At 22.3% G+C, this 17,016-nt stretch overlaps 2 protein-coding genes across 4 annotated transcripts in view; both read left to right on the top strand.

Moving 5' to 3' along the window:
* Positions 1-15,334, top strand: part of LOC122851438 (neuronal calcium sensor 2) — a 41,595-nt gene extending 26,261 nt beyond the window's left edge. For 2 of the 3 annotated variants that reach the window (XM_044150651.1, XM_044150650.1), the window contains exons 2-5: positions 546-664; positions 4,373-4,516; positions 9,368-9,496; positions 10,296-15,334. In XM_044150651.1, coding sequence (XP_044006586.1) covers positions 554-664; positions 4,373-4,516; positions 9,368-9,496; positions 10,296-10,472 — 561 coding nt within the window. In that variant the 5' untranslated portion in view covers positions 546-553 and the 3' untranslated portion in view covers positions 10,473-15,334. Of the gene's footprint in view, positions 1-192; positions 295-545; positions 665-4,372; positions 4,517-9,367; positions 9,497-10,295 lie in introns of those variants that run through there. The other variant, XM_044150652.1, reaches the window with a different exon arrangement.
* Positions 1-17,016, top strand: part of LOC122851436 (neurocalcin homolog) — a 45,150-nt gene that overhangs the window by 26,321 nt on the left and 1,813 nt on the right. Inside the window, exons 2-4 of the mRNA XM_044150649.1 lie at positions 16,250-16,537; positions 16,632-16,750; positions 16,820-17,008. Coding sequence (XP_044006584.1) covers positions 16,468-16,537; positions 16,632-16,750; positions 16,820-17,008 — 378 coding nt within the window. The 5' untranslated portion in view covers positions 16,250-16,467. The remainder of the gene's footprint in view (positions 1-16,249; positions 16,538-16,631; positions 16,751-16,819; positions 17,009-17,016) is intronic.

Raw genomic sequence — 17,016 nt, 5'->3', positions numbered from 1 at the left:
TTGTCGTGTGAAAATGGGAATAGCAAGTTTATCGAGGAGAAAATAAAATAAAATAAAAGCTGCTGACGCAAGTTACGTTCTACTCGTGATCGCATTTACAACTAAATGTCTTGTGCAGAGTGTGTAGAGCATAGTTAAATATATAAAAAAAAAAAAAATTATTGAACAAAAAGTGGCATAAGTTTATTCACATTCTTTCACGTTCTTTTCGATTATTTTTCTTTTTTTCTATCAAATAGTTATGCTCGAGTTTCGTCTTCGAGTGGGCTCTCGGGAATATTTTTGTACTTGAGGGTTTGTAAATTAGATGGTCGAAAATTGAAACAATCCAATGAGTATCATTTCCGGATATTTTTCATATTCCCATGTTAATTCTATAATATATAAACAAAATAAAAAAATATATATAAATATTATATTTTATTTTTTTAAACAAATAAGAATATCCTTTTAAAATTTTATTTATAATATTTTATATTTTTGCAGAAATAAAACATCCTTTATACATGAATTTAAAATTAAATTTTAATTATTTTTCTTTACAGAAATCGTGATGGGTTGTTTTGGGAGCAAAGATAAACTCAGCAAGGAAGACATGGACTTCCTTAAATCACACACAAGATACGATGAAGCAACCATCAAAGAATGGTACAAAGGTTTCAAAGTAAGTCATTAAAAAATCTACATAAAATAAAAATTAAAAATATTTATTTACTTAATTAATAAAACTAATTAAAATATTGATAAATTATTAATTTATTGCCAAATTAAAAAAGTTAAATTAAATATTCATTAAAACATTACAAATAAATTTTCTAAATATTTTAAAAAATTCATGCAATTACTAAATTATAAAATTTAAATTACACATTTGTTTAAATATTATATAAGTTTATTAAATTTATTAATAAAAAATATTAGTTAAATACAATGTGTATGTTTTAATTGAACATGTGCAATAAAATTATTTGCATTTTAAATTGTAAAAATATGATGCGTGACATGTGAGAGTTTGCGCGTAGGAAAACTGACCTCCATAAATAATATTGATTGTTATACATATTTCAAAGACATGAGAACAATTATTTTATATTTATTTTTTTTTTAAATAAATATATATTCAAACGTCGTATATTCAAAAATACATTATTTTACAAAACATGCTGTCATCAAATAGATACATCCGTCGTTTATTGGTAAAACATTAACAAATATGAACACACTCACACACATCATCACCATCATCATCATCATCATCTCTTTTGTCTTTAGATTTATATAAAAAAAAAAAAATTTCATCTCATCAAGACTTCTTTATATTCACACTCTTTTGTCTTTCACATTGACGTTTAAATCTGACCTTCAGATAACTCTTGACGAATACAAACGTCATATATTACATTTTAAAAAAAATTTTTTTTTCTTTTAAATTACATGGCAAAGTACCAGAAAAATATCAAATCGAATTTTAGATTGTTCAAATATCTTTGAGCTAACAATAACACTTTTGAAAAATTTATATACAAATGCCAAGAATTTTTTTATTTTTCGATTGTCCTTTTCTTTTTTTATTATCTTCAGTGTCTTATTCTATGAAAAAAAATAAAATTGAATAGCCAAAAGAAAATTTCATGTCCATTCATGTAAAACATATTGTTTTTTTTTTTTTTTTGTTATTATATTATTTATCAAGTTATATATTACTTTTAGTTTTTTTTTTTTTTTATTGAAGGCATCTTCGGTGGTGAATGATCCTAAATCGATATTACCAACTTCAACTTGGTTTTTATTTTTTCTACCCTCGCCTCCTTTTTTTTTTTTTTTCTTTGTTCACTCACCCTTAAATTCACCCTCTACCTCTTTGCCCGATCAATATATGCATTGGTTATATTTTTTTATTTCCCTCTTCTTTTAAATCTACACGAAGCTCAGGACCCTTTTCTTTTTTTTTTTTCTCTTATATTTTAAAAAAACGTTTATATATATTATTTTTTACTCAGTCTTTAGTTTTTTTATCATGTCATTTTCTCTCATGTGATCTCCCTTCCTTGCAAACTTTTTTCTACTTTATATATATATTTTTTTTTCCAAAACTATCCGTGGATCGTTTGGCTTATCGTCATTCTGGCTTTTATGTTTTTTCAGTATGTTCTCGTATAAAATTTTTCTTCTTCATTATTTATTGAATTTTACTGACATATGGTTTATTCATATTACCCTGTGTGTATTATACTTCATATATAAAAATTATATTACCAAAAAAATCATAAAAATTTCATTCAAAAAAAAAAAAACAAAGATATAAATCATTTTTTGAATTTCAAAATTTCTTTACTCTAAAAATAATTGTTATTTCTATATTTTTATTATTATTTGTAGGTAAAATTATATTTACTAGACAAAATAAATAAATTTAATACTATTAACTATATTAACTATCTTTTAACTATGATATAAAGAAAAAAATTTATTGTAGAAAGTCAATTGAAAGAAGTAATTTCGTTGAAGTTATTTTGTAGATAGTATTTTTATGATGTAATAAAATTTATTGAAGACAGTTAAAAAGAAAAAAAAAAAAACTATAAGTATTCTAAAAAATATCATATTTTATTTTTATTTAAATTTAAAGACTTGAGTTATTCAAATATTTATATAAAAATTGACACTAAAAAAATAACAGCCATTTAAGATTTGAATTATAATTTTTCTATATAAACCATTAAATTCTTGAGGATTTTTTAAATTTTATTTTCAAACACTGCTATAATTTTTTTTATTAACAATTAATGTATAATTAAAAAAAATATCTACACTTGGCTTCACGTGTTAATCACAAGTAGTTTTGAAATATGAAATTTTAAAAACAAAAATTAAAGTGTCGATTTATTTTTATCGTGATACTAAATCTCATGTAAATTGCTCTGTTGATTGCTCCAAAAACCGAGACAAAAAAAAATCAATAAATAAATAAAAATGTATATTAAAAGATAAAAATAATAATAATAATTATTATTATTATTTTAAAGATGTCGATTTACATCTTGTTTGATAAATCTAAAAAGAAAAATTGATAAAAACATCTGCGTGTGATTTAAATTCGCTCCAAAAGATGTGAATATTGTTTGTGTATTATTTTTTAAATATTTTATATAAATATATTCTTCTACAACACCATATACACTTGTACAGTTGCATTAAAATTCCTAGTATAACACAGTTGAATATTATAAAGTTTAAAAAAGAAGTTTAACACTCATATTTTTGCATGATTTTGTTTGATACATTTATAATTTACAAAGGGGTGAAAAAAATATAGAGAGACTAAGGCGAGGTTTTTTTTCCAAGAGTCTATTGTGCTGTTTTTATATATAAACACATTTTGCACTGCACGCGAGTAACGTTATTAAAGGGTAAAAAAAAAGTGTAGTAAACCTTGGCGATCAAACTCAAGTGGTGTATGTCTACGTTTAGTCAGCCAAGATTCATTTTATGTTTTCTTAATTTTTTTTATTTCCCACATCAATTTAAAAATTTTTTAATAATAAAGTTTCATAGAATACAAATAAGAAAATATATTTAAAGATTTTCTTTTTTATTATAAGTATTAAAAGGGCGTATATTAAATATCTACAGAAAAAAAAATGTATATTTTATTTTTGTTGGAAATAAATTTACAGTATTTTTATTTTTCTCGTTTTAATTATTTAAATTATACATTTGTTTGTCAGTAGTTTTGTTGAGTATTTTTTTTCTATTAATTATTAATTTTATGAAGCTTTAAAATCCATTAGATATCATCCTGAGAATACATCAAAGAAAACACAATGAATAAATTTTTGTTGAAACGAAAAAAAATATTAGAAATGATTTATCTCTCTTTTTCTTTTTTTTTTTTGTCATTCAGAATTTGGTAGTGTCGAGACGTGTCGTGTGTGTATATACCTGAGGCAAGATGAGCTATTTTAAATGCTTTGAAAAAAAATGTAGGTCAGGCTAAAGTGCACCGCGAGCCTTGGTCCATTACTCTGGTGCTTGAGTTTAAGTGAAGCGAAGAAAAAAAAAAAAATTATATGTTTACTTTTTTTTTTTTCTTCATATATAAATTTAAAAAAAAAAAACGTTTTGAAATTTTAAATCATTGTTCTTATCTTTCTACAAAAATTCAGCTAAATTTTTAAAATATTTAAATAATTTTCTAAAGAACGAAATATTTTTTTAAAAAATCGTGAATAAATTTTGTTTATAAATTGAATTTAAATTTACTAAAAACTTGATTCAATTTTTGAAATATTTAAATAATATTTTTTTAGAACTTTTAATTTACATATTTTGTAATTTATTAAATTGTTTTTTTCTGTTTTTTTCATTACAGCAAGACTGTCCAAATGGAAGGCTCACTCCTGCAAAATTCGTTGACATGTATAAAATGTTTTTCCCATCTGGTAATGCAGAAGAATTTTGTGATCATGTTTTTCGAACATTCGACATGGATAAAAATGGCTACATTGATTTTAAGGTAAGCCACATGAATATACATTTAAATTTGATCTTATTATTGAAACTTTATATCTATTATAATTTAATACAATTATTTCAACACAATATAATTTTACTAGTACCATTAAATTTTAACTATTATCATTATTTTTAATAATTCTATTGTTTGTTCAAAAACAAGCATATAAATAAAATCCTCATTCCACAAATACCATTATTTTTTTAAATTTATATTTCAAAACTTTATATATACATTCAAACAAAAATCATAATTTTTAAATATTAATAAAATTCTGAATATAAAACCATAGAAGGTTAAATTTTATTTACATGAAAAATAATATTTTCTCGTATCTCTTTCATTGATATATGATTTAAAATTATTTTCTTTTAATTCAAGTTCTTTTGTATATATTTTCTTTACGATATGTATTTTGACTAAGGGTATTTTTGTTATTTCTTTCGATTCTTTTTCTATATGTTTTTAATTCATCACATTTCGACATTCATAATGCAAAAGAACACGAGAACAATGTCAGCTTTGTATCAGTGTTAGGATGAGAAATTTTTTGTTCTTTTATTTTTTTTTTAATAAGTTATATATACAGATATGAAAATAATAAGAAAATAAATATATGGCCTCGGTATCACAACGCCCATAAATAAAAGCATCTTTCATTGTTCATCACTCGTGCAAATGTGTTATACAAGAAGACACACATCAACTAGACCACAGTGTTATGTAGAATAATAATAAAAAAAAAAACAAGAAAGAAAAATAATAATACTAATAAATAGAGGATAAATAGGAAAAAAAAATTTTTGTGTTTCCTAACGAAACGGAAAACGAGGAAACTACATACGCTCGATAAATGGAATATATATCTGTATATACAATATCTGTATAAAGTTGTAAGTGTATATGTATTTTACCCAAGCTTTGGATATGCCACGCCCGTGTTTTCAACCACACAAATCAGTCCAACCACAAACCAGCATCTGGAGGACACTAGAACAATGAACAATATATATGTCATTTGTCTCAAGAAATTGGCTGATTCACACGACTTTTTTATTTATTTTTTTTATTATATTATAACAGACTACTAATGGCCAATTATATTCAAAAATAATACCCCATTTATATACAATTTCTATTGTTTTATTTTGGCCAATTGTTTTATGAATTTTATATATTTAAATTAGAGCAATTGTTTTATTTATTGTTTTTTAATTCATCGTTGAAATTGATGAGGTATTAATTTATGAATTTAATTTTCAAATTGAAAAATAAATAAGGTTTATATAAGTTTGTTTTTTATTTGTTTCAAATAAAAATATGTTTAAGTTATTCATCTTGACCTGGATTAATTCCTCTTGAAAATAGAAATGACACACTGATTATCTACCTATAGTTCATTCTTCCAGCACTTGAGCTTCCGTTTCAATGCTTCGAGGGAAAAAAAATTATAAAAAAAAAATCCAGGAAGATAGAAAAAAAAATAGAAAAAATTAGCAAAATGACTCCAATAGCCGGAGGCTATTTAATTCCAACATCTTCTGGACATAATTAAAACTAGAAATGCCACAAAATGAAAGAAAATAAATATATATTTTAGTATGATGTTACGAGAACCGACAGATTTAATGAAAAAAAAAATAAATAAAAAGTCTATAAAAGAACAAAGTAAAAAATAAATAAATAACTCAAGTCACAAAATCCATTGTCGTAAAACAATTTTACTGTTTATTTTTTTACATGACTTAGTTTAAAGTTCAAAAAAAAAAAAAAACTAAATAAATTAAAAAACAGCGAAAAAAAAAAAAAATCTTCAACAGTACATCTAGACGAGGTCATATTTAAAAAAGAAAAAAAGTGACTTTGTCTTTGTCTTTTCTACCAAAATAATATTGTAAAAAAAGAATTTTTTTTTTTTTTTCATCAAATAGGTTGATTTTTCTTTCTTTCTATATATACTTTTTTTTTTTTTCACTGATGCAGAAAGAGAAAAAAAAAAATAGAAAAGAATGACAATGACTTATAAATCTGCTCTAAAAGTTTTTTGACCAAGCTACTTCTTCTTCTAGTTCTTCTTCGGCACTAGAATCCTTAAACATTACTTTATCCTTTGTTCACTTAGTTTTACCTCAATTTCATCTCAGCTTAGATGTTAAAGCACTTATCTATTTCTATTTTATTTTTATCCTTGCATGTATGGTGTTATTTTCTTATTCTGCTGGCAAATAAATTCACCACGACTTTGGTAAACATGGTTTAAAATATTTTATACCACATTTTATAATTTGAAATTTCCTGTGGTGTATTTCCATTTACACAACTTTTACTTTATTTTAAAATATTTCAAAATTAATTTTACATATAATCCCACATTAAATTACAAATTATCATTTTTATTTTACTTTTTTTTTGTAATAGTGAACGTATATATTAAAAATTATTTATTGCAATAATTTTTACTTATTAAAAAATTAATTCAACTACTTTATTTTACGTGTGATTATACATTACATATTATATTTTATGTAAAATAATTTTTTCTTCTTATTTTATATGTGTTTTTTTTTTTTTTTATTCACTGACTCATTTTCCTTTCAGCCTGTTTGACATGAGACATACACGACATGGTCCATAAAGGCGTGATATCAGCTACACGTCGAGCTTTATAAAAGCTCACTATATATACATATAAAAATAAATAATTATAAATAATAAAAAATACCTAGAAATATATATATTTTTTCATAATGAAAATAAAGATTCTAAGACTTGATAAACATTGTTTCATTGGCTCAACAATTATTTAACAACAATTTATGTCAAAGTTTTATTAACTTATTGAAAAATAAAATTCTCGGTAAAAAAAAATCCTTGACTTTTTTTTATTTCTCGAAAAGTTTTAATTGCTGTGAAAATCTAGATAAATTTATTTAAAAAAAAAAAAAAAAACATGATAAATTGAAAATGAAAATCCGAAAAAATTATCTTAAATTTTTCCTGTAAAAAATGAAATTATTTTAAATAGTCTAGAGAAATATTATGCAATTATTTTTCAAAATAAAACAACGAAAAATAATAACGACCGAAGAAAAGAAAAATATCAAAAATAATGATGATAAATAACGAGACAAGTAGGATAACGAAAAAATCGAAATAAAAACAAGAAAAAATAGTAATAATAAAAAAAAAATAATAAACAAGACGTTTGGATTTGTGAATGATGCCTTGGGGGTGTCGACTCACACAGCTATATGAACAAGCAACTGAGAAGATTGCCTTCACGTTGACGTAAAGGGTCAGTATGTGTGTTGAGAAAAAAAAAAATTAAAAAAAAAACGAAATGATGCTATAGTTGGTATAAAACAGAAAGAGTCTCAAGAGGTCGTTGAAGGAGTAAAAGAGACAAGAGATGAAAAAAAAAAGGAAAAAAGAAAGATAATGGTGAGAATAATAAAAAAAGTAAAAAAAAAAAAAAAAAATATGGTCCAGTCTCTCCACTTGTAGCAGGCACCTTATGACCTCTCTCTGCCGTGGGGGTACTTCCAACTCTTCTCCATTTTTTTTCCCTCTTTTTTATTTTATATATATATATTTTTTAAACCTTCACTAAGAGGTGAACTTGTAGATGACCTAGTTTTATCGTATATGAGCTTTCAATGAGTCTTAAAATTTTTTTAGTCTCTGTCAATGATAAAGCTCAAAGTTTTTTTCACCCTTTTTTATGATTTATCTTATTTTATTTTATTTTTCTCGTCACGATTGATCATACTAAAATTGTAAAAAATAATTTTTATATATATTGATAAATTATGTATACAATATTGCACATACACACACACAATGTAGTATAGATAGTTGAACACGCTTGGTGAAGCAACAAGGCCGCACCCTTATACACCACTTACAACCCTTCTCTATTTTTCATATTGTACTTCCTTGTCTGACATCTTCATCATGCCATCAGTCATCGTTATGTTCATGAAAAAGATAAAAAATTACAGAGAAAAATATACCGATATTGGTATTTTTTTTTTTACTTTTTTTTGCAATAGCAAAATATTCGTATATACAAATTTCAATTTGGATTTTCAGCTGTTACGCATCGTCTGTCTTTATCACTGTTTCTCTGAATGTGGTATAGACCTATAACTTCAAGGGATTGAACATAAAAAATGTGAAATAATGTTTGAAAAAAAGACTAGATTTTTGAAAATGGAAAAATAAATAATAGTTGGTTGCACAAGTAGAAAGAAAAGTTGATAAAGAATTTGAAAGATAAATAAAAAAATTGCAATATTATATTGACAAAATGAGTGTGTTTTGTGGGTTTAAATAAAAAGTTACTTTATCACTGACATCAGTTTATCACTGATATTATTATTTAGTAAAAATTTTTTTTTTTCTTTTCATTCACATGTGACAATTGAAGTTGATCCATTGTGTAAAAATTCAATTGTAATATTTTAACAATAATAATTTTTTACTATTTTTTTTTTTATTGTTATTGTAATTTTTTTTTTTTCCATTTTTTATTATTTTTTAAAAATAATGTTTTTTGTTTAATCTTGATGCTTAATTTGTTGCTAATATTTTATATTTTAATTATACTAAAAAGCTTTAAAATTTAAATTAAGATTAATTATAAAAAATTAGTATTTATTAGAAAGTTTAGTTCCAAGTCTGACAATGCTTGACTTGTACTACTGAAATACAATACATTTGTAAATTTTTTTCCCATAACAATGTAAATAAATAATCAAAAAAATTAGCAAAAATCATTGACTTAATTTTAATATAAAAATGTATTATGCTAAATTTAATTTATTGTTATTTTTTTATAAATGATTACAGGAATTTTTGTTGGCAATTGATGTAACGTCTAGTGGTACACCTGAGGAAAAACTTAAATGGGCATTCCGTATGTATGATGTTGATGGTAATGGTGTTATTGACATCCAGGAAATGACGAAAATTGTACAGGTAATATAAATAGTAATTTTATTTAATTATTATTTTTATTATTATTTGTTTGTGTGGTTTAATATCATGATGATAAATATTGAATTATCGAACATTATATACTGAATTTATCGATAAATTTTAGAGGGTGAATTGGTAACAATTATGAATAGTCAATTCAATGCATGTTCGCATTTCCGTTGATACCAAAATTCCGTGGTTAAATGACAGAATTCAGTATGTTTGACCGCATTTAAATATGCACGTATGCATCATTACTCATTTAACATTTTAATTATTTTAATTATTTTAATCATTGCATGTGTGTATGTATTTTTTTGATATTCAATTTTTTGTGTAAATTTTTACAATTAAATTTATTTAAAAATTATTCAATAATATTTTAATAATATTTTAAAAACATTTTTTTGCTTTTTTAAATATTTATACATGTTGCAAATGTTAGTTACACAATTTTTTGTATTTTTTTTTTTTCGCATGATTTAAACATGAGCTAATTATCTAAAAAAAAAAAATAATAATTTAAAAATATTGTGACAAATAATTTAAATGAAATGAGCACGCGATGCGTATAATAAAAAAAAATGTTTTAATTTTTTAAAAAAGTATTTACTATTTTAAATTACATATTTTTTTAATTATAAAAAAAAAAAAAAAAAAAAACAACTCTAAATTTCAATTAATTAAATAATTCAAGTTTCTAAATTATACAATTTAAAAAGAAAAAATAAAATAATATTATTCTTTTTGAAAATATGACAACTATATTTTAATATTAAAAAAAAAAAAATTATTACAGGCAATATATGACATGTTGGGTGCATGTTCGAGCAATAGACCAGCAGACAGTGCCGAAGAAAGAGCGAAAAATATATTTGCTAAAATGGATGAAAACAATGATGGACAATTAACACAAGATGAATTTTTAAAAGGATGTCTGCAAGACGAAGAATTATCAAAAATGCTTGCACCTTAATTAATTGCCATCAAGCACTAATAATTATTTAATTAATATCTAATACAATAAATAATAATAATAACAAAAACAATATTAAAACGAAAAGAAAAACAAGTCACAAAAATAATAACATTATTATTAATCATTCCATTAAACAAAAACAGTCAGCAAAAAAAAAAATGAAAAAGATTTAAAAAGATTGAATCATTGTTGATATAATGATCACGCAATAAAATCATTTAAATGGTAGAATAATTATTTAGTAGTTAACCACAAGCATGTATGTATGACATGTAGATTGTTAGTGGATTAAATGAGGATCGATTATATCGAGAGTTGAATTAATCGTGTGATGGTTAGCCAACCGAAGTGACTCGAAGGTGTTGATCAAGTAATCTCTCGTGTCAGCTCAAAACTAGTGGTCACATTGGATCAGCCAATTCAAATTCGCTTATCCTCATACCACATACAATACAAAATATATTTATTACAAACTATCTTGTAATGTACCATTTAATTTATCAACAGTAATATTGTTTTATTAGTTTTTTTTTTTTTTTCATCTTCAAATTACAAATTTCCCATTTTTTTTTTAATATCAATTATTTAGGGGATAGTTTATCATTAAAAAAAATTTCATTATGAAATATATATTGTAGTTATAATCGTGATTAATTATTATAGCATTTTATTGTTATTGTTTGGAAAGATTTTTTTTTTTTTTAATTAATTTATAGTAAAAATTTTAATGAAATTGTTTTTTTTTTTTTAAATTGAAAATTTTTATTAATGATGATTTGTTTGGTTGGTTTTTTTTTTTATTTTTATTTATTTTTTTTTTTTGGTGCTGATAGTGAAGAATTTTGTGGTGATGAATTCATTCACGTCATGATTATAATATTAATGATATTTTAAAAGAAGCAAAAAATATGAAAAAAAATTTTAAATTTTTTAGACGTTTTTTTAATATTATTTTTTGGAATTTCAACTGACAAATGTATTTTATCGAAATCTATAAATCTTTCTTGTTTTTTGACTTGTTTTTATAAATATTCAATTTTTTTTTCGAATGAATTTTCGACATTATAATTTATAAAATTATTCGAGGTGCAGCTTTAGCTACAAAAAACACAAACCGCATAAAATATTACTTGTACTTGGAATATTGTATAATAACATCGTATATCAACAAAGTCAATATTTTTTGTTCTTTTTTGTATTTAAATTTATATTTTATTTACAGTTTCAATATTTGTTATTTCTCAGGGTATTTATTTTTAATCAAATAATAACAAAAACAATTTTAACAAAAAAAAAAAAAAAAACAGAAAAAAAAATCCCTTGTATGTTTTACAATATTTACAAATGAATTTCAAATAATTTTTAAAATACTTTAACGAGTGTTCCATCATACAATGAAGAAAAAAAAAAAATAATAAATCAATACCTTTAGAAATATTTTATTTAAAAAATTTTTCCATCTATAAAATAACGAGGATAATATTTCAATTTTAATCAAATTTAAAAAAAATTAATTGACCATAAAAAAACGTAAATAAAAAATTTTAAAAATGTTAATTAAATTACAAAATAAATATTCGTAGTAATTAAAAATTCTATTTGTTTTTAAAAATATTATTTTTTGCATTAATTAGTATATCAATGAAAAAAAAAATTATATATTCACACAACAACGCGATTAGTGCGTTTATCTTTTTTCTAGACTTGCATTTAATTATAGCATTTATGTGTTTAATAATGAACGAAGTAAAGTATTGCAATTAAGTAATTCTAATTGTGCTGCAAATAAAATAATAATAATAAATTAATTAAATATAAACGTTTCGACTTGACGCCTTTTTAGCGAATAGTCTTTCGACCAATTGCATGTTCTAACTAGGATTTCTCAAATAACTCGGTCATCACGAATTTGGCTCATGTTCAATATTATTTTATTGTCATTCAAAACTCGTAATATTAAATTTTTATTATCATCATTTGTTTTATTAATAATACCACTATGTAATTAATCAATTTGCAAATAACTCGCTTCGAGTTTTTTATTGTCATTATGTTGTTAAATTTCATGGATATTATTTTATTTTATATTGAGCACAATTCAATGATCGAGAATAGTCTTTAAGTAGATGGGCACATGTAGATTTTAGGTACATATCATTCTCGCGTCTATTAAAAAATTTGTCGGACAAAAAAAAAAACCATTTTTACTCGATGTATATTCACAACTTGATAAATCATTTATAATTAAAAAATATAAATCTACGATAACCACGCTTAATATCGAGTCAAGTCAATTTTTAACTATTAAAAAAAACAATTAATTATTTACGTATGCTGTCTACAAGCATTTTAAATAAATAAATTATTTAAAATACAAAAAAAAAAAAAGAAAACTTTTAAATGTCTCAACACCACGTGCATCCGTAATTAATTTTATAAAAATGAGAAAAATAAAAGCATAATAACAATTGATAAAATCACAATTTTGATAATACAAAAAAAAAAAAAAAACTATTATTTAAAAATAATAATAAAGGAGGATTTATGAAAATATTAAAATGAAAGTTTAAACAATTAAAACAATGAGTTATATTTCACACAATAGAAAGTCAAGCATTGACAATCGAAATAGTAAAAAAAAATTTAAATATAAAAAAAATTCATCATTATTCTGACTATGAGATTGAAAATATAAAGTTTAAAAATAATTACATAAAGATAAAATTGAGATAGGTATACAGGAAATTGATAAATATAAAAATAATAAAATATATCCGACTGGATTGAAGTATTGAAAATTGTTAAAATATAAAATTCAAGTGGGATTCTTCCGTTGAAATATAATAATAATAACGAGGATAAATTGTATCGATTTGTGAGAAATAATAGAAAAAAAAATATTCGCTTGGATTCTAGTTAAGTACAGGACAGTGATAAATTTAAAATCAATAAAATTCGTTGGCCAATGAATCCGCTTATTTCCTGAATTTTCCGGATAAACGTGTTGGAATATATATAACAGATTTCACCGAAAAAAAAAAAATTAATAGAAAAGAAAATTACAGCTTTGTGAGATAATAAAAAAAAATTGAAATAATATTTTTAAAAAAATAACAACAAAAAGAAAAAACATTTGTCTTTATTAAAAAATTATAACTACGTTTTATATTTTTCTACTTTTTTTGAAATTTATTTAATATTGTGAGCTTTTTTTAATGACTCTTGTTTTTATCTCTTTCATAACTACCAATAACAAAGCAAATTTACTTCAACTTAAAATCGATTTGTCAAATAAATTAACGCTTCAATTAACAATTTGAAATGAATAAAAATTATCATTTTTTCTCTCTCAATGTCTGATCAATGATAGAATTTTTTTTATTTTAAAATAAAAGCTCAAAAATAAAAATATAAAATCCAATTAAAAAAATTATTTTAATCATCAGCAATATAGAAAAAAAAAAACTAAATAATTCATTTAAATTATAAAGAATAAATTTTATGAATACATTTATTTAACATAATTTAATTAATAATTAAATATTCATAAAATTGATTTTTTGTTTCTTTAATTTTCATTTAAATTATACACAATAGTAATCGAAATAATTGGGTGGAATTATTTGTGTATTTGAGGCTGAGATTAAAATAAATATAACAATAAAATTGAGTTAAATTAATTAAAAATTATGATCGTTGCACCGTTGATTAAATACATTTTATATATTATATATTTATATATAGTTTATAACTTGTGAAAAAGCAAAAAAAAAAAAATTCTATATAATAAAAAACACCGAAACTTTGATCATCGTCTATTGAGCGATATAAAAAAAATATAATAACAATATAAAATATATTCGTCGTCACAATTTTCTTATTCAAAAAGTTTTTTCCTCATTTTAAAACTATTTTTTTTCACTTTTTTTTTATTTTAAAACTTTGCTCTATCAAGCAGAATTATTTCCTCTAATGCATAAACCAAAAATAATAATGAAAACAATGAAAACTGATATATAAAAATGAAAAAAAAATATCTGATATTTTATTCAGTGTCTTTCAGTGAATAAGCGAGACCCCGAAAAAATAAAGCGCAGAAAAAAATAATCACTAAATTAAAAGTTTAAAATAAAAAAATAAAAAAACTGGTGGAATATTAATGCAGTGGAGGGTTGTAGAATTAAAGCCAGAAATATAACCGTATTAAATGCATTTATGTTGTTGAAAAAAAATAAAAATATTAACAAAAAAAAAAACCTTATAAAATTATATATAAAAAAAAATTAACGAAAGCAATAAATCTTCTCTTATCGCACCTGCTTAAAATCATTAATCAACTATGAATAGATGAATATAAAAGAAAAAAAAAATTAATAATAAAGATAATAATAATGGGAACATGATTGTCATCAAAAAAAATAAAATTGTTTAATTAAAGGTATCATATTAATCATGATTAACCAATGATAAAAACAATTTAAAAAAATATATATAAAAAAATTTACAGATCTATATTAAATAAATTATTGAAAAATAATATGTATAAAAAATTGGCAGTTGAATTATTGTTGTATATTATTGTTTGTTTGTTATTTTCGATTTTTTTTTTTAGTAAATTAACAATCGAATAAAGCACACACCCGCAACGACCTTAATGAATGTTATCAGTCGGATCATTGAGATCAATTTAAATTGGTATGATATATCTAAATATATATAAATCTAGTACGTGTCGTAAAGTCAGCGTCAGCCATTCGTGACACAAGTAATCAATACCCGGCTCATATTGTATGCTCGTTATTTTACCTGACATTATGTTTAAATTTTAAAATAAATAAAACAATTTAAAAAAAAAAAAACACACACAAACGACAATGATAAATATTCAAATATAAAAATTTTCGATAATGTTTATATAAATATTTAAAAAAAAATAATAAATTTAAAAATAATATTAATTCATTGCATAAAATTGTTTATTATTAACAACATGTTTTAAAATCTATCTAAATATTTTTTCATAAAAAAAAATAAAAACTAAAATAAAAAAAAATAAATAAATAAAATATATATATTAAATTAATCATGTGTTCGACGTGTTTTTGAAACATAAAAATATATAGTGGAATTAAATGTAAATGTATAATACATTCTAGTAATTTTATTTACTGGATGTTTTTAATTAATTAATTCATATACAAATAATAATATAAATTAATTAATATAACACATTTTAAAATCAACAACAAAATAATCAATTGATATTATTTAAAAAAAAAAAAAACATGTATTAATGCGAATTACTATTAATAACTATCACCACTGATTTAAAGTGAATCAAAAAATGGAGTTTAATAATTAATTAATTAATTAATAATCGTATTTTGTATGTGGGTCGACGAAAATGATTTTAAAAAATTACCTACATTATCGTTATCATAATTATTATTATAATAAATCGCACTATGCTCCAATAATGTATTTGTTTATTTATAAAAAAAAAAAAAAAAAAAAGAAACTAATTTGTTATTTTTTTATTTCTGTTTCAGGTTTGGGTGAATGTGATGTATTTTTTTTTTTTTTTTTGTATTATATTTGAGTGAGTTGTGGTGTGAATTTGTGAATGGAAAATTTTGAAAATGAAAAAATGAAAATATGTATGGAATAATTTTTTTGTTGGGATAATAGGTTGACATTTTTTTTTTAATGTAAAGTTTTGTTAATTGATTTGTTTTTCATTTGCTATTTGTTTTTTTTGCATGTTCTTTTTACAGAAAGGTGACTGAGTGGATGGTGACTGTTGAAAAAACAATTTGAAGAGAAACATTTATCTTAATGAAAGTTTTGTTTTGAAATTTAACTATAAATAAATATAGTTAATTGAAAAAAACTCAACGATTTAAGATAAATTAAAAATATCTTTTAGATATTTAAAGTTTGAGAATTTTTGTTATTCTATATATATATTTGGACTGTGCTCTGGAAGGTCAAAATGGGCAAACAAAACTCTAAACTAAAGCCAGAAGTGCTTGAAGATTTAAAACAAAATACAGAATTTTCAGGTTTGTTTTATTGAATTATATAATAATAATAATTTAACTCAAGTATTTATTCAAAGAAATGATAAAACTAATAATATTAAATTTTAAACTGCAGATGCTGAAATTCAAGAATGGTACAAAGGATTTTTGAAGGATTGTCCAAGTGGACATCTGAGTGTTGAAGAATTTAAAAAAATATATGGAAATTTTTTTCCTTATGGTGATGCATCAAAGGTAATATTAAAATATACATAAAGCTAATTATTAAGTATTATAAATATTTTTTTTATTTTTTACATGTAGTTTGCTGAACATGTCTTCAGAACATTTGATGCAAATGGCGATGGTACAATTGACTTTCGGGAGTTTCTCTGTGCCCTGAGTGTGACATCACGTGGTAAATTAGAACAAAAATTAAAGTGGGCCTTTAGCATGTATGATCTAGATGGAAATGGTTATATATCACGTCAAGAAATGCTAGAAATTGTTACGGTGTGTAT

This window comes from Aphidius gifuensis, linkage group LG3 (genome assembly GCF_014905175.1).
Source record: "Aphidius gifuensis isolate YNYX2018 linkage group LG3, ASM1490517v1, whole genome shotgun sequence".
NCBI classification, from domain to species: Eukaryota; Metazoa; Arthropoda; class Insecta; order Hymenoptera; family Braconidae; genus Aphidius; species Aphidius gifuensis.
This window is presented reverse-complemented; position numbering and strand designations above follow the sequence as displayed.